At 36.3% G+C, this 18,889-nt stretch overlaps 1 protein-coding gene across 1 annotated transcript in view; it reads right to left on the reverse strand.

The window, feature by feature from the left end:
• Positions 1-18,889, reverse strand: part of GRID2 (glutamate ionotropic receptor delta type subunit 2) — a 1,470,351-nt gene that overhangs the window by 555,467 nt on the left and 895,995 nt on the right. Inside the window, exons 6-7 of the mRNA XM_047856052.1 lie at positions 18,421-18,594; positions 9,593-9,754 (exon numbers count right to left, since the gene is read on the reverse strand). Coding sequence (XP_047712008.1) covers positions 9,593-9,754; positions 18,421-18,594 — 336 coding nt within the window. The remainder of the gene's footprint in view (positions 1-9,592; positions 9,755-18,420; positions 18,595-18,889) is intronic.

Genomic DNA, 18,889 nt, shown 5'->3' on the forward strand with positions numbered 1-18,889 from the left:
CAGTTCCTGAACAGAGGCTAGGTGTCAGCCTTCCCAGGAAGGAGCACCTCAGCTGAGAAATGGGGGTCTGAACAGTACGCTCTAAGATTCCACGGGGTCCTATTTTTGCCATGCTTGGGGCCTTTTATTGTCTCTCACCTTAGAGTACAGCTGTTTGCATAATAATGCCATATTCACTACTAGGCTCTAAATTCTTTTTTGGATAATCACATAAAAGAGTTTGAATAATACATTCCACACTACAGACATTTGATAAATGTCTGTTAAAGGAGTGATAAATACATGAATGAACAGACTGTACTCTTGGAAGCTGAATCAACATTAAAAATAAGAAAAAATAGAAAATCATCGCCGTTTAATTTTAGAACAAGTCTGTAAATAAAAATACTCTGCCCACATTGCCTGGGTGTAATATTATTCCAGAGCCTAAGGAAGGTGGTATATTTGTATGGATTAAACTGGTTTCTAAATGTCCCTGGTTTTCAAACTGTGTTTCTAAGAACCAGTTGTGGTGGGAGTCCACCTGGGGAGGTCCTCCCCACTCTCTTCCAGAGCTGCTCAGCTTTTGTTTTACTTATCATTTAGTTTAAAATGTTTGAAAGTTTTCTCTAGGATATATAACATCAACAAGTCTAAATTATACAACATGAAGAGTCCTTACCAAAATATATATTCCAATTAAATGTAGCTTCTCATAATAAAGAATGCATATGTGTGCTAACAAACGTTTTGTCACAAGAGCTTTTAAAAATGCAGTCACTCATCAATTCAACTCCAAATTCAAGGCATTTGAAAAAGCCACATTGACAGACACTAAGATATTGTTAACATAATATTTGCACATGGTACTTACACCTTTGATTTCTTGGGGTGTGTGTTTTCTTTAGCCAAATGAATCTGACAGTAGTGAATAAAAGCTACCATTATGAACAAGAAAAAGGGTCGATGGTATGGTATACAGAACACAAGGCTGGAAGCCAAACAACTTGGTACTGAAACTAATTAGCTTTGTAAACAACCCTTAATAAGTCATTTAATTTTTCTGAGGTTCAGTTTTCTCCATCTTAAAATTGGGGAAGGGTTAACTTTATTTGACCTTGCTACTCTAAAATTGTAAGGGTTACTAATGAATTCTAAAAATTAAAAAAAAAAAAAGTAAAACAAAACGCATTGGAAAGGTACACTCTTTATCTAATTAAAAAAATATCTTTTCAGGGGTTCGCCTGGGTGGCTCAGAGCATCCGACTCTTGGTTTCGGATCAGGTCATAATCTCATGGTTTTTGAGTTTGACCCCCCGTGTTGGCCTCTGCGTTGGCAGCACAGAGCCTCCTTAGGATTCTCTCTCTCTTTCTCTCTCTTTTTCTCTCTCTTTCTCTCTGACCCTCCCCCACTCAACGCTGTCTCTGTCTCTCTCAAAATTAATAAAAAACTTAAAAAAAGAATTAAAGATATCTTTTCAAATACTACCTTTGATATATTTAATAGCAAAATACTTGTGGCATATTTATAAAACTAAGATTCTATTTACTATCAAAATTATGAAAGTTTAGAAGTGGAAGCTAAAGCAGTTAGCCAAGAAAAGTTTTATTTTATTATTTTTTAAATTATCTCTATAACTTACTTAGAAAAAAAAGTTTTGCATATTACAATAAAGTGGCAGACATTAGCCTAGAACTCGATCATTTCCAATCATTAATTCCATAAGAACTAGCTTCTAGAAGGAATTATGTTTGACTGCTATAACAGGGAAAAAGGCTCTGGTTTAAAGTCTTATCTCATATTACATAAATCCCTAGCATATGGATGCTCGCTATTAGAGAGTTTAGCAGAAAACCAAAACCAAAACCAAAAACACCAAACCAACCAACCAACCAACCGACCAACGAACAAAAAACACCCAGACTGCCATCTTCAAAAACACTGACATCCTGCTATCTGTATATATATACAGATTAAAAGCCCTGGTGCTAAAAATGTCATGGCAAGAAAATAATTTCTACCGTGTATGTTGCAAATTGGCACCATGTTTTTACTCAAAATGTGTGTGTGTGGGGTAATGAAAACATACACTTTATGAAAACACACTTTACTAAGAAAACGGAACCCAAGTTAAAACATTTTTATGGAGCCAGATAATGATCTTAATCTATTTCTGCTGATGGCTGCAGCGGCAGCTGATCGGCCTATATACCAAACATATATGGATGCAAATGCAATGCCCAAGTGCAGACAAGCCGAACACACAGCACTATTCACAAAAGATTCAGAGCAAGCAAACAGCTTTTCTAGTCACTGTCAAGACGTCATCATCAGACAAAGCACGAAGTGCTTCGTCAAACATATCTTTGGTAATTGCTATGTCAGAGTGTCCTTGAATATCTTCAAAAAGTTGTATTTTAGAGCTGATGTTCTTACATAAAATAAGTTTTTTCAGTGCTTCAGCTAACTTTTCTTTCCATTTCGGAGAGGTGGCACTTATTTCTGTAGTAAGAAGAGATATGTCCACAGTGCCAGTCCAGGGTTTCTGCTAAGTGAACTCATGAGTCCAGCTATCAAAAGTATACAGAAACCATTCCTCAGCTACTACCAATCTTCTGCATCCTCCTCAAGTCTACATAAGCCTGGATGAGAGCCTGACTGGCTTTCTGGCTCAGCCAAGACACGACGGTTCTGTGAGCATAAGCAATGTAATTCTTCAGTGCCGCCATGTTTGTGAACCTCTTCTCCACTTGCTCCTTGCTCTGGTAGTACAGAGCCACACGGTGGTGAATCAGATCCTTGTCATAGGCTTTATCCTGCGGGTCCAGGATGAGGAATATCAAATCAAACCTTGATAAAAATACGTGAGGTAGCTGTATATCACCAATGGTTGTGTTTTTTAGAATTCCACTGAGACTCCATAGAATTTGCTGCTGCCAGGATAAGGGTGCATGCATTGAGCTTACCAATAATCCCAGCCTTTGCAATAGAGTCAGTCATCCCATGACTTTGTGCGATGCTGATCTTGTATTTTCATTTATCTTCACAAACTTATCAATACAGCAGATGCTACTGTCACTCAGGACAAAGGTACCAGTTTCAGGCCCACTTGCCTTATCTCAAAGTCATTCCATATATATATATATATATATATATATATATATGTTAGTTGGTCCCAGGAGACGGGGTTGAACACATGCAGAAGCTGGAACTTACTAGTCTTTGGGTCACCACACATCAGGATGTTGTTCTCAGCACAAAGTCTGACCCTTCCCATGTGACTAAAATCTTTCCTTTTTCCAAGGAAAAGCTGAAGCAAGATTCCCCCCTTTTTAAATCCTCGTGTTCTTACAAGCTTGGAGCTGAGGCTGAATCAAGGATCTCATAAATGCCTTCTTTTTTTGTAAAGTTCTTTGTGCAATTCCACATGCTTCTCTGAAAAAGTTTCTGTTCTATATCTTCATCTACTTCTTTATGCAAATGTTCTGCATCAATTTTCTGATAATAAATGTCATCAATGTGGATTTTGTAGACAGACTTCACATTACTCACTCTTGAATTGACTCAGTAAGTAACATTATAGATAGACGTCTGTAATGTTTACTTTGTCCCCAGGTTGAACTTTGCCAACGAGATCATTGTGAGCAAAAAGGATGGCAGTGTGAGGCATTTGCCTTGCAGGCATATTTTCAGGAGACTCTTGAAGTTTGATCATCTGCTTTCCTGAGAACACAGAGTGGTTATGGGTGAGCACTCACCCACATGGGGCTCAGTGATTAAGCCATGGTCCATCTCCACCAAGGCAGTGGGGCAGGGGGGTGCACACCTGGCATTGCAAGAAGGACTTCTGCATCTGGAAGCAGCTGGGACATCCTAATCAACATGCCACTCATGGTGATAGACTGGTTAATGTCTTCAAGTTCAGGTTTCTCATGTAATTAGTCTTCCACACATTAAATCTGATGTTCTAAGATTGAGTCAGGTAACTGTCAAAGAAGATCTCATTGATAGCCATGATAAAGTTGAGTGGCAGATGGGCTGTCTGTATAGATTTTTGCAAATGATTTCATTTGTTCACAGTTTACACTTTAAGATGACTCCTCAGATGATTATTTTGAGCATCTTTTCATGTGTCTTTTAGCCATTTGGATGTCTTCTTTGGAAAAAAATGTTTATTCATGTCTTCTGCCCATTTCTTCACTGGATTATTTGTTTTTCAGGTGTTGAGTTTGGTAAGTTCTTCATCGATTTTGTATACTAGCCCTCTATCTGACATGTGATTTGCAAGTATCTTCTCCCATTCCATCGGTTGCCTTTTAGTTTTGTTGGTTGTTTCCTTTGTTGTGCAGAAGCTTTTATCTTGATGAAGTCCCAATAGTTCATTTTTACTTTTATTTCCCTTGTCCGTGGAGATGTGTCAAGTTAGAATTGGCTGCAGCCCAGGTCAATGAGGTTGTTGCCTGTTTTCTCTTCTAGGGTTTTGATGGTTTCCTGTCTCACATTTAGGTCTTTCATCCATTTGAATTTATTTTTGTGTATGGTGTTAAGAAAGTGGTCCAGTTTCATTCCTCTGCATGTTGCCATCCAATTCTCCCAGCCCCATTTGCTACAGAGACTGTCTTTTTTCCACTGGATACTCTTTCCTGCTTTGTCAAAGATTAGTTGACCATACATTTGTGGGTCCAAATCTGGGTTCTCAATTATATTCTATTGGTCTATGTGTCTGTTTTTGTGCGAATACCATGCTGTCTTGATGATTACAGCTTTGTAGTAGAGGCTAAAGTCTGGGATTGTGGTGTCTCCAGCTTTGGTTTTCTTTTTCAACATTACTTTGGTTATTAAGGGTATTCTGTGGTTCCATACAAATTTTAGGATTGCTTGTTCTAGCTCTGAGAAGAATCCACATTGTGATACCACCTCACATGGGTCAAAGTGGCTAAAATTAACAATTCAGTAAACAAGAGATGTTGGTGAGGATGTGGAGAAAGGGGAACCCTCTTGCATTTTTGGTGGAAATGCAGACTGGTGCAGCCACTTTGGAAAATAGTGTGGAGGTTCCTCAAAAAGTTAAAAATATAATTACCCTACAACCCAGCAACAGCACTGCTAGGAATGTATCAAAAAGATACAGGAATGTTGATTCATAGGGGTGCCAAGGGGTATCCCAAGTTTACAGCATAGCCAAATTATGGAAAGAGCCCAAATGTCCATCAACTGAAGAATAGATAAAGAAGATGTATTTTATATGTGTGTGTGTATATAATGCATATATATGTTAATATATATATAAAATATATATACACATATATACACACACAAAGAAATACTATTCAGCAATAGAAAAGAATGAAATCCTGCCATTTGCAACAATGTGGATTGAACTTGAGGGTATTATGCTAAATGAAATAAGTCAGTCAGAGAAAGATACCATGTTTTCACTCATGTGTGGAATTTGAGGAACTTAACAGAAGACCATGGGGGAGGGTATAGAAAAAAATAGAAACAAAGAGGGAGGCAAACCATAAGAGGCTCTTAATAACAGAGAACAAACTGGGGGTTGGTGGGGGTGGGGGCAGGGAAAGGGGGTGATGGACATTGAGGAGGGCACTTGTTGGGATGAGCACTGGGTGTTGTATATATGTGATGAATCACAGAAATCTGTTTCTAAAGCTAAGAACACACTGTATACACTGTATGTGAGCTAACTTGACAATATATCAGATATATAAAAATAACATGACTCCCCAGTTATATCAATACCCCTATCACTGCATGCACAAAGGCCCCGCAATGTCTATGGCAACATTTTCTTCTTTATCCAGACAGTCAATAAAATGTTGAAGAAATCCCCTTAAATTTTCTTTGCACATTGCCATATTTATGTATGTTGCTCAAATCACAAGTTTTGGCCTAGAGACTGCTCACCGGCCACTGTATCTCTGTTGCTGGCTCATCCTGCAAATTCACCTACAAACATTTTCATGTAGATCCCCACATCAGGTCTCTGCCTCCGATGTGCCACTAACATCACAGCTTAAGGTTCCCTCTTCCCAAGAGCTGGAAGTGCCACATGTGAGTGGTGAATTAGCATTAAAACTAAGATGAAGAATTGAAGAATGCATCAGATGAGAGCTGGAAAATACTGTGTCCTGCATGTCAGGGTTCTGCAGGTCAGCTCTAGGCCAGGTTGGTGTCAGTTGCATCTCTTCTGTAGAGGTTGAGTCCTCACCTCTACGTCTCAGAGAAAGATATGACTTGATATCGTCACCTCAAGCAGGGAAAAGTGGCCACTTCTGAAGTACACAGAGCTCTATGGTGTACCTGACAGCCCCCAAGAAAAGTTTTTTAAAAGTTCAAAAAATACATAAAATATTAGAATTAGGTGACAACATTAGTTTTACTTGAGGATGGTATCAATGTCCACTTGAAAAGACAAGAGAATAAACTACAAAGAAAGAGGTGAGAATCAGGACTCAAGTTTCAAGAGTTGATCAGCTTAATCACCAAATATATCAGACATCAACCACTACCTTACATACCTACAATATGTAGTTTGAAAACATAATGGAAATAGATTATATTCATGATAGTGTCACATGTGAAGATACACATAATCAAAAATTCATAAAATTTTAAGAAAAATATAATGAAAATATGTATGAAGGACACTGTAAGTCTTTACTGAGGGCTATAAAAGATGACTATATGGATAGATATCATGTCCATGGATAGGTAGACCCAATATTTTACAAAAATATCATTTTCTCAAAAATAATCTAAAAATTCATATAAATAGCATGGCTTCAAGGTCACTGATAATACCTTGGAGAAATAAACTTTTGAGAATTAGCCTCTTTTTTTTTAAAGAAGAGAAATGTGGAAGTACCTATTCTATCAATTCATAAAATAAATTGTAAACCTTCAATTTATGGAAACCACTATCTCCCCCTGTATAAATGTTCTGGACATTTACAGTACTTATGTCAGCTGCATTGCTTTTTTATCTCTTTTGTCTCACCCCGTTAAAAAGAATAGAAATTAATTAAGGGACAGACCCTCATTCTTTCACTTCGTTGTCTCCATGCAGTAGCACAGAGGCTTTGTAAAGTATATACGGCATGCCTTTCATAGAGACTTTCATGCAGGGGTTATTTGAATGTAATTAAAAATTTTATTACTAGAATATTCCCACTGTAATAAGGAGCCTGACCTCATTTGTGATGTTTGGCTGCTGATTTCTTTCTAAGCTTTGGTCTCCCTTTCCCCTGTGGCTCCACATTTGGACAGGCTGATCAACAAAGCTCATCCCGCAACTTTTTGTCTGATACCAGTTGGAAATTTAAGCCTTGAAAATCTCTAGCCCAAGTAAATGGGAACTTTCCCCAGTCCTACTTCCTAGTCACTACCTGGGCCCAGCCCACTCCTGCTGCTTGGTCAAGCCAGCCTGGACATTCCTGAGCCCACTCTGCTCTCCTGGGAGTTCCTGTATGAGTAGTAATCTTTCTCTCAAAATTTTTTGGTATGTGGAGTATTATCAGCCTTGGCATCTGAAAGGGATGACCAGAACACTCATATGAGGCAAAGTTATGACTGGAAAAAAAAAACAACTCCATTTTTTTTAAGTCAATTTGAAATGTGGAACAAAAAATAATGAAACTGAGCATGTGACTCTTGCTTTTGGGGTCATGAATTTAAGTCCCACGTTGGGCATAGAGTTTACTAAAAAAATAATGTAACTGAATATCTGCAATGACATATATCATTCAAACTTAGTCTTTAAATACACTGAATGGATACATTTCTTTAAAAAGCATCATTAGGCTGAAAGCTCACCAGGACAAATATATAAATATTCCCCCCAAATAAATGTCATAATTATCATATTATTGTTTTGATTATACATTTTCCAGCAGCAACATTTTATATATTGAACTGTTCCATAAGAACTACCTACATATTATGGTATCTTTATTTCCTTCCCACTAATACTTTCACTAAGTAAGTATCTCCTAAGCAACCTCCCAAACTATTATTCTGTCTTTGTGAGAAAGCTTCAGAAGAATGAATATATTCAAGTTCCTGCATCCTAGCCAAAGCTTGAACTAATAAATTGGCAGGATCAGAATCATGTTCAACAACTTCCCTTGGATTCATACCTGCCAAATCTCTACATGGACAGATAGGGAGATCTTGGCAACACCTTGAGTTTAGATTTGACTTATTCATATTTTAGTTGAAATATCTTACTCTGCCAATATATTCAATGCATTTGATTTTCAAGCACTTCTGCTGATAAGTGCCTAAATTCTCATTAAAGCGATTCTTTTTACAAAAAGGAAACATACCAAGAGAAAGATCCAGGCTATTCTCCATTTGCAACATTTCTTTCTTCCACTTCTGTTTTTTTGTACCTCTAGTTCACTTCTAATGATAGATGTTTAGGTTTTTCTCTGGCTTTTCTAAATGCATTCACATTTCTTTCAACTAGCTATTTCTTTTTTTGTTTCATGAGAGGAAGGCAAACACGTGCAGAGAGGAAAAGGATGGGTAAAATAAAGAACATAAACTTCTAAATGTCTCTCTTCTTTGTGTAAAGGGTACAGGAGACATTTGTTTGTTTTATTAATCATTTCATTTTAAATCCAAGAAGCTGTGTGAGACAGACAGAAAATGCCAGCAAGGATGACATGACAAAGAGGCTAATAAACTGCAGAATTGCTCAAACCATTGAGAGAAGCCTAACGGCATAAAGTGCCTCCTGGGAACGGAGCAGGTACTGAGCCAGAGCGGGTCACAGCCAGGCTAAACACCACACTGACAGTGAGGAAGGAGAACACACCAGATAGCTAAAATAGTTCCTAAATGCTGCAAAATAGTACTGCTTATGAATTCTATCTTGATTATAAGATAAATTAAAGATCATTGCTTCTAATGTCTTACCATGTATCATGTAATTGGAAAACAGTGACGGCTTGTGTTTATTTTTTTCAGTTCATGGCGTATTTAAATTTTTTTTAATGTTTGTTTGTTTATTTATTTATTTATTTATTTAGAGAGACAGAGTGTGAGCAGGACAGGGGCAGAGACAGAGGGAGACACAGAATCTGAAGCAGGCTCCAGGCTCTGAGCTGCCAGCAGAGTCCGACGCGGGGTCTGAACTCACAAACCAGAGATCATGACCTGAGCCAAAGTCAGACGTTTAACCGACTGAGCCACCCAGATGCCCCTGATGGTGTATTTTAAAGAAAACAAACAAACAAACAAACAAACAAAAACAAGTATTTGTATTTGTCACAGGCACCAAAATAATTTGAGTATTTCTAATACTAATGGTATAACAAATACAATTCAAATAATTTCAACCACTAACTATACTCGTGTAATATATCCTTACAAATAGGTAACGGCTCCTTGTTTTATACATGCATGTGACTTTCTGACCTTGTTGTTGTTGTTGTTTTTAATATTTACTCATCTATTACACTGTTTTGTGCTTTGGACTGACAATGTTGGTGACAAAAAACATCCTTTTGAAAGATATGCCCTCAAAAATGATTTATTGTATCCCTTTACATGAAAATTAAGGAGAGTGAAACGTTAGTCACAAGTTACCTTCTTGATAGTCTCCAGCATGGAACGCCCTCCCTGCCAGGGCTTAGAGTTCTTTCTGATGCATGACAAACTTGCCATGCTGTGCCATTTTCGGTCCTCCAGTTTCTTATGAAAAGCATTAGCAAGCAGAAGCACCGTGTCATATATGTAAAGGTTTGAAATCTGAAAAGACATTAGACAGTAATCATTAGAATCACTGATGCCAACCATCAAGAATTAGGAGAAAATCATCAGCTCTGCTGCCTCCGTTCATGTCATAGATGGCTGGTTTACTGGGTTATTTATTAAGCAAAAGGTTTCTTTTTTCATTTCCTGGGCAATTTTGCCGTTGACAATGAAGTCTTGTCTGATTGTATGCCTCAATTGCTTTTTCAGCTTATTTAGGTGTGAAAGAGAAGATAAAAAAGAAAAGTTTCGACAGAGGCAAGGCTGTTAGTGTCAGACCTTAGAAAATCACTGGCCCTTATTTCTTTCTGAAGAGGTAAGGATCTAAGGGCTTCAGATTGGAAGGGCAAACTGAATAATACATTTTCTGAATATGTCAAGTCTTTGCATTCTGATTATTCAGATGGAGAAATATCAACTCGATCTTACATATAAAATAAGTGTCATAGGTGCTAAAAAAAAAAAAAGAAGAAGAAGCAGCCATGTGTGTATATGTGCATGTCTATGGGGATTTGGTAATGAAAAAAATGAGAAAACGCATGGCCATTGATAAAATTACAATTATCAAGGATCTACACAACATTATCTAGGCATACACATGCATTCTAATTCATTAACATGACAGATACCATTATAAATAAGTGGCCATATAAATAAATATAAATAACTGTGAATATGTATTTAAATTAATGCTTTCTTCTTAAAGCAATCATGTTATTATTTTCCTTCTATATAAATTGCAAAAAAGGTCATGAAAATTGTCACTATGATCTGTTGCATTCTTACACTTACTCTTGACAGAACTAATATCTATGCTGTCATTTGTAGAAGGTGTTTATTTTTCAAAGAAATTAGAACTTATTTAGAAAACATAAACATCAAGAGGTATTCAAAGTCAATAAAGGCTGTTAGATGTTTTATTATTACTCCTCTGAAAGAAAAATGCAACATAAAGTAAAACAAAAATGAGAAATCAATGTAGCTATGAAAGTTAAATCCATCTTAAGGTATTTAAATTTCTTCAGCTTTTTAAAAGTATCTTGGTATCACAGTTTTTTTCCTCAAAATAAAAGGGACAATATGTTGACTGCCCCTTGCTTATAAGTAATTATGAAGGAATCTTATGAAATTGTCTGCCCACATCACAAAATGGCACTAAATTTCAACTACTGGGATGACAGTTTAATGCTATGAGAAACTGGTAATAAGCACTTCCTAATAGTGCCTTGTGAGTTTTCTTTCTTTACTAGGTGAATCTTTAATCATTTGTGTATATCAAACATAGTTTTATATGTGTAACATTAATGGAAGGCAGGCCTTTCTTAAAAGAGACATTGCATACTCTCATGCACTATGTGAAATACCAACTTGTTATTTAAAAGGAAATACTGTTTTTAAAATTTTTTAATGTTTATTTATTTTTGAGAGATGGAAAGAGACAGAGTGTGAGCAGGGGAGGGGCAGAGAGAGAGGGAGACACAGAATCTGAGGCAGGCTCCAGGCTCTGAGCTGTCAGTACAGAGCCCAAAGTGGGGCTTGAACTCACGAACTGAGAGATCATGACCTGAGCCGAAGTTGGACGCTTAACCGACAGAGCCACCCAGGTACCCTTGTTCTTTGTAAGGAAATAGTAAGGCAGGCTATCCTCACCTTCACCTCCCTGCCCTTCCCCTGCCAGATAATTACTAGACAGACTAGGGGAGTAGCTTAAATCTGCAATGAATGAAGACTTGAAGATAAAAGTACTTGATGAATCAAAATTCAGTCTGATTTAGACTGTGAAGACCCAAAAGGAAAACCTTTTGACAATTTCTCAATAATTTGCAATAATCTGGCCGCTTTTAACCTTTCTTTGCATCACTGCCTCAATCTTGCTTGCTCTACTCTCAACAATAGCCAAATTATGGAAAGAGCCTAAATGTCCATCAACTGATGAATGGATAAAGAAATTGTGGTTTATATACACAATGGAGTACTACGTGGCAATGAGAAAAAATGAAATATGGCCTTTTGTAGCAACGTGGATGGAACTGGAGAGTGTGACGCTAAGTGAAATAAGCCATACAGAGAAAGACAGATACCATATGGTTTCACTCTTATGTGGATCCTGAGAAACTTAACAGGAACCCATGGGGGAGGGGAAGGAAAAAAAAAAAAAGAGGTTAGAGTGGGAGACAGCCAAAGCATAAGAGACTGTTAAAAACTGAGAACAAACTGAGGGTTGATGGGGGGTGGGAGGGAGGAGAGGGTGGGTGATGGGTATTGAGGAGGGCACCTGTTGGGATGAGCACTGGGTGTTGTATGGAAACCAACTTGACAATAAATTTCATATATATATATAAAAAATCTTGCTTGCTCTTATCTCTCTAGCTTTATTTGGCTTCTTCCTCTGACTGATTGCTTTCAGTGTATATATGAAATTGTTGGAATAACACTCTTTGATGTCTTGTTACCTTTCTCCAACTAGTTAACATCTAATATCCAATTAACAGGTCAGAAGTTAGGAGAATCCTATCCTGACAACTTCTCAGGACCCTACCAGCTTCCAGGCTAACTGGGCAGTCTCCTTTGTCTCCCGTAACACACGCATGCCTGTACTGGAACATATCATAATTCTAAGATTTCTTAATCTGGTTTTCCCACTAGAACATGAGCTCCTTCTGGATAGGGGCTCATCATGTACAAATTTTCCCCCTTTGTACTTTTGTTTCCTAGCGGCTAGTACACATTCTGATAAATAGTTGTCAAACAAAAGAAGATGAAGAAAAGAAAGGCAGGTTTAACATCAGGCATGTTTGACAGAAGTCAAGATGTGAGAAACCTGACAACTTGGGTTCCATCCAAATCTTGACACTGTGGTGGCACAGTGTCTTCTGTGAGCTTTGAGGCATGTACCTTGAGCATCCACGCTGTTCCTAAAGACGAGTGCTTTGCATTTGATATGTATGACTGGTGTTTTCAACAAAAACTGCATCTATTCATTTGCCCACCTTCCAAACTGTGGGATTGAAAGGAGGTAGTGACATTTTGTGAGCTTTCAATTACCCCTTCCATTACTTCTATCTCAGGAAAGCACCTGTTCTTTTTTGAGGTTCATGCTCTTTCCTATACTATACTTTAGAGTCCCTTTCTGTCATCACCTACCCGTCTCTTGGCCACTCTGTATTCATGAGGTCTTTGACTCCTCTTTCACAGTGATTTCAAACTTTTGCCCAGCATTAAAAAAAAAAGTCACTGCAATTTCTACAGAGATGAATTTGACATCTACTCTGGCTACATCTAACACAAATGACTATTACTGGACACAAACACATACCTCCTCTAACATCTTAAACTCCATTTTCCCACCAGCTGACCAATTATTTACCTCTCACTCTCACTACACGTGTTTTCCAACTTAACTGAGCACCAGCACCCACCTTCTCTATCTGACAACCTTCTGATATTTGATAACATCCGTCACTTGCCCTGAAACATTCTCTTTCCTTCAATTGTTCATTATCTTGTATAATTTCTAGGCTGTTCATCATCTCAGCATTTTTCTTCTTTCCTTCTCTTTCTTTTTTTTATGTTCCTGTTCAGAGTTTAGAACTTATAAACAACACATTATTGCAGATACAATCTGACTAGAACAGAATAGTATAAGGTTATGTCTCTTGATCATAGCAAAATGCTCTGACATGGAGACCAAGATTACACTGAAATGGTGTAGAGCAAATGAGACTTGCGCTATGTTCAAACAAAATTGGCCTTCATCTCAATAACCTTAAACAGCTGTCAAACCAGGTCTCATCCAACTAGACTTAGGGTAACGACTTTGAGCCTATACTTTATCTCTTTGAAATTTCAACTTTTACGTTTATTATTTGGGGAGTATTAATAATTTGGATCTTGATCATACAGCCCAGAATAAGGTTTCTCTCCTAGCTTTACGTCATTTGCAAATCTGATAGGCATACTTTATTCATTTTTATTTGTGTAATGGTAAACATTTGAAAATATAAGTACATGAACAGTATTTTTGGATGACCATAGAGAGTTCCTCATACTTCAAGAGTAGAATGTTTATCACTGTGGTTGAATGTTCTTCTAGTTCCATAGTTCCTAAATTGAAGTAAAATAAAGTATGGATATTAGAAGTGCTCAAAGCTACAAAATATATCTGAGCCATGTTGTAGGCATATCAAATTTGCTCAAAGATTTGGAGGGTAAGAAAAATAACTAGTAAACTATTTGAAAAATTACTTTTAATTTTAAATAAACTCATAAGTTATGAGTTTATCCTTTTAAGGATAATAATGAGACTGTCTATATTTTGAATTTTTTAAATTTCCTTTTGAAAAAAAATCTGAAAACAGTGTTTACTACTATCTTCTATTCTTAGTCCTTTATTGAAAATCTTTGAGTGACATCAATCTATCTAGACTTTTTAATGCTTCCCTATAAGATTTTGTGCTTTCCTATAAATTTTCCTTAAAAAATGTCAAACACAACATAAAAATCAACATACAATAAATAGATTTATAAAATTCTCTCAATATAAACAATTAGTAAACAGGATTTGACTTGCCAGTGCTTGTTCTTAAGAGAGTCCTATGGTCACATATGAAGGACCCCAAATGATATACTTAATAATACATTCTACAGTTTATCCAAATAATTCATCAACCTTTAATATACTACACTCTGTCAGAATCTTTTTTCCTTCCTTTTGAAATGTGGAACGATATACCAATTTCATGTACTGGGATCTTCTTCTGAGGTATTTCTCCAGTATTTCTAAATTATAATATTGTGATCGTATCTACCACTTTATTTACTATTCTTAACAATTATTATTTAAGTTTCATTTTAAAGCAGTAAGGTATACTCTTACCATATCCAAATCCCTGCTCTTTAAAAAAAAGTGGTTTAATTAAAAAAAATTTATTCTAACTTTTCCAATTTGAAGACAATTTTTCTTAGATGGAGATGACAGAAGCAAGCAAACAAACAAACAAACAAAAAAACTGACTTTTCTATTTTCTCTCCATTAGCAACCAAGCTAACATTAGCTTCACCAAGCAGTGAATGACTCACTTTCTTCTTGCTTCATATATTGCTAAAACCTTTGTTTATAGAGCTAAAAGTTTCCTTTAACATTTATTTTGCAACTTCAACTCATCCTGGATTTTAGTCTTTCTGGCACTAATTTAAAGATTTGGGAAACTTGTTTTTTGTTCCTTCTAAACCTTTTCTTTCTATGTACATTAAATTAAGGGGCACCTGGGTGGCTCAGTCGGTTAAGCCTCCGACTTCAGCTCAGGTCATGATCTCATGGTCTGTGAGTTCGAGCCCCGCGTCAGGCTCTGGGCTGATGGCTCAGAGCCTGGAGCCTGTTTCGGATTCTGTGTCTCCCTCTCTCTCTGACCCTCCCCCATTCATGCTCTGTCTCTCTCTGTCTCAAAAATAAATAAATGTTAAATTAAGTAACAGCCCAAAGATCTCTACACAGGCCCACTGTACCTTCTTCTTCCCTGTTGTACTGATTATTGTGATCTTATAGTTCGGGTTTCCATTTTACGGCTGGGTCTCTATTTTTAGAGCTCTCTTCAGTCATATTTTCATACCTTTATTTTACTACTTTTAATAGTACCCAGCTGATAAGATAAAGGTCTGTCTGTGGACATATTTACCTGCATTTTTTTATGAGCTCCAAGTTGAGAGGGTTACTTCTCCAAAGGAAACCTGTACTCCCAAATTTTTAATGCATACTATCTTGTTGTTTTTCTTTAACTTCAGTAAGATAAAATTTTCCCCAAGGTAAGCCTCTATATCAAATGCTCTGCTTTTAGTGGAACATCTTAAATTCAACAGCCCTGCATTTAGATACATTTAGATTTAGATACTTAATTATATAAATCTTCACATATAAAAGATTCTGTCAATTTTTCTTTTATACATTATTCTGTCAAAATTTATTACATATAATAGGGAAATTACTATGTAGTAAATCCTCAAAGAAAAAGTAATTTTCTTATTTTCTTCCATCTGTGGGTTTGAAGGGAGTAAGACGAAGGTGGGGATAAGAGGTGTGGTGCTTCCTGTACATCCTTAATTTATCATATAGGTCTGGGGGATATGAAGATGAATAAATAAATAAATAAATAAATAAACAAATAAAATGTTTGCTCCCTGATTTCAAGAAACTCATTAACAGAATCAGAAGGATTGTGCTTTTAGGTGAATGTGCTTTACAATACTATGTAGTCCGTCCATTGGTGGGAATGCAAAATGATGCAGCCACTCTGGAAGACAGCATGGAATTTCCTCAAAAAGTTAAAAATAGAAATATCCTATGACCCAACAATCGTGCTACTATGTATTCATTCAAAAGAAGCAAAAATGCTGATTCAAAGGGGTACACTACCCTGATGTTTATAGCAGCATTATCAGCAATAGCCAAACTATTGATAGAGCCTGAGTGTCCATTGGCTGATGAATGGATAAGAAGATTTGGTGTATATATATTCAATAGAATACTATTCAGCCATCAAAAAGAATGAAATCTTGCCATTTGCAATGACGTGGAAGGAGCTAGAGTGTACTATGCTAAGTGAAGTAAGTCAGGGAAAGACAAATACCATGTTATTTCACTAATATGTGGAATTTAAGAAACAAAACATAAACATATGGAAAGGGTGGAAGAGAGAGAGGGAGGGAAACAACCATAAGAGACGCTTCACAAGAGAGAACAAATTGAGTGTTGATGGAGGGAAGTGGGTGGGGGATGGGCTAGAAGTGGGCAGTGGGATGTGGGTGGGGGGATGGGTATTAAGGAGGGCACTTGTTATGATGAGCACTGGGTGTTACGTGTAAGTTATGAATTGCTAAATTCTCCTGAAACCAATATTACACTATATGTTAACCAACTAGAATTTGAATGAAAATTTGGAAAAACATACTGTGTAGTTACTTTCTACTTTTCCAATTTGTACATTTCCTGCCATTTCCTTTGATGAGATAGCCTTTAATATTTCAAATTTTTCTTAAGCAAAATTCTACGTTTTTATCCATTTAGAATTCTATCGTTTTCATATCAATCATACTCATGACCAATTAATATGAAAAGATTGGTCATTATAAGCATATCTGTAAGACTGGCATTAAAATTTAAACAGCTCTTGTTTAGGCTCTAGAGTGGCTTAGTTTAACCATTGTCTTCTCCTTAGCTACATTCAAATGCACAAATATTCAAGAAGAAGCAAAGCAGTGTGGTAGGCATGATGGAGGAAATAAAGATAGATGTGTACTTTATGGGATTTTATGATACCAGGTCCTGGGGGAGACCTATTCTACAAAAGCCTAAAGCCTAGTTGGGAACATAATGTTCTGTGGGTAATGCTCCTGGAGCTAGCTACCTGGGAAATATAGCTGCTTCTTAGGTTGACTGCAAGTATGAAGAAGTGATTGGATCAACAGTAATTCATCTAAAAAAAAAATCCACAGGTGACTAAGGATAGAAAAAGCGTGGAGATGCTTTTTAAAAGAATGGGTCATTTTTACAAAATCACCTGATTTATCTAGTATTACTGGGGATGAATTAGTTCTCATAGGGTTATATTTCTAAACTGTTCAAACTGAGTATCTCTAAGCACTAAAACACTTGCTATAGTAAACGTTGTGAAGGAATAATTTTCTAAAACATATATTCTTCCAACTTCTGAAATTGACCAATATTTTAATTTTTGTTATCTCAGAATTACTATCTAAATACTACTACTCTAGCAGTATACTACAACTATATCCTTAGGAACTGTTTTAGGACACAGAGTTGTTTTTATAAGGCAAGTCTACATTCATAGGATATTTGAATTAGTAGATCTGATTGATTTATTTTTCTTGTCTCTTGCCTTGCTAGAAAGTACTCCTTATGGCTTCCTACTATTGATGTGTCTGCTTTTTTTTTTAACACCCTGTTCAAATTGACATATTAAAATTTCCAGTGCAAAGGAAATAAAACTAAATGAAACAAAATCTGATAGCATTTTCCTTAAGAAAAAGAAAATGGACTCTAGGTGAGTAGTTAAAGGACATCCTTATGAGTAAACTGCAGGCACCTGATGTTCTCTATTTTGCTGCTCAGAGATTTTATTTATTTACCTTCGAATTCTTTGTTGTATTCTGAAGAGCAAAGGTTTCAGCCATATCCTTTCTGGTTTGGATAGGAATATATAACACTATAGTATCTTTTGAATTTCTAAATAGTTTTTTGGCGAATGTCTTTAAACTAGAGAGTAATCTTTAAAAATATATTTCTATGTCCTTGTTATACAGAAAAAAACAAGCAAATTTATTAGCCTAATAATTTGCCATCTGGCATTAAGGAATATCAATCACAAATTCCAACACAGTAAATGCTATGGATCTACTTGCTGGGAAGGAAATAACTTTCATGTATTTAATTTTTTTAACAAGTATATATTTTGCTACAATGAGGTCAAAAAGATCAAAGACACAAATTCTTAGGACTCCTGCATCAGACTTAGAAAATTTCCAGAGGAAGAGAATAGCTCAGAAAATGGAAACATGTATAATTCTAAATCTAAAACAACTCAAAGAGCTCTCTCTACAATTGGCCAACAAAGCACCTTGAGAGAAATACTGTAGCACTTAGAATATACCTCCATATTCTGAGCAAATGGATCCTTTGGATCACACAATGTTGAAGATATTCGATGGTTGCCACGGAAACATCGCTGACTTATATTCTGGGGGACTGGAAACGTCTGCCGAATGATTGTTAACCTTCCAATTGACCTTCTTACAAGTTCCTGAACATCCACATCATTTATTTCCTATAAGATAAAAAATGGAAGGATTAGAAATGCTATAATAAATAATAAACAGAAACACAAAACTATTAAAGAGTTGTTATCTGTAAATGCTAAGAAATTCATTACTGTAATGCATTTGCCAGTGCTTAGTACACATCCAAATAAAAACAATACATGTTCATTAAAATGATCAACTCATTTGTAGGTGTTGTTTGTATGTTAAATTATATCATTAATGCCTAAGTAATTCTAAATGGAGCAATTGATTAAATGCACTTTATTTAGGAATTTTGTATTATATTGAACACTTTAGAAA

Source organism: Prionailurus viverrinus, chromosome B1 (genome assembly GCF_022837055.1).
Source record: "Prionailurus viverrinus isolate Anna chromosome B1, UM_Priviv_1.0, whole genome shotgun sequence".
Lineage (NCBI taxonomy): Eukaryota > Metazoa > Chordata > Mammalia > Carnivora > Felidae > Prionailurus > Prionailurus viverrinus.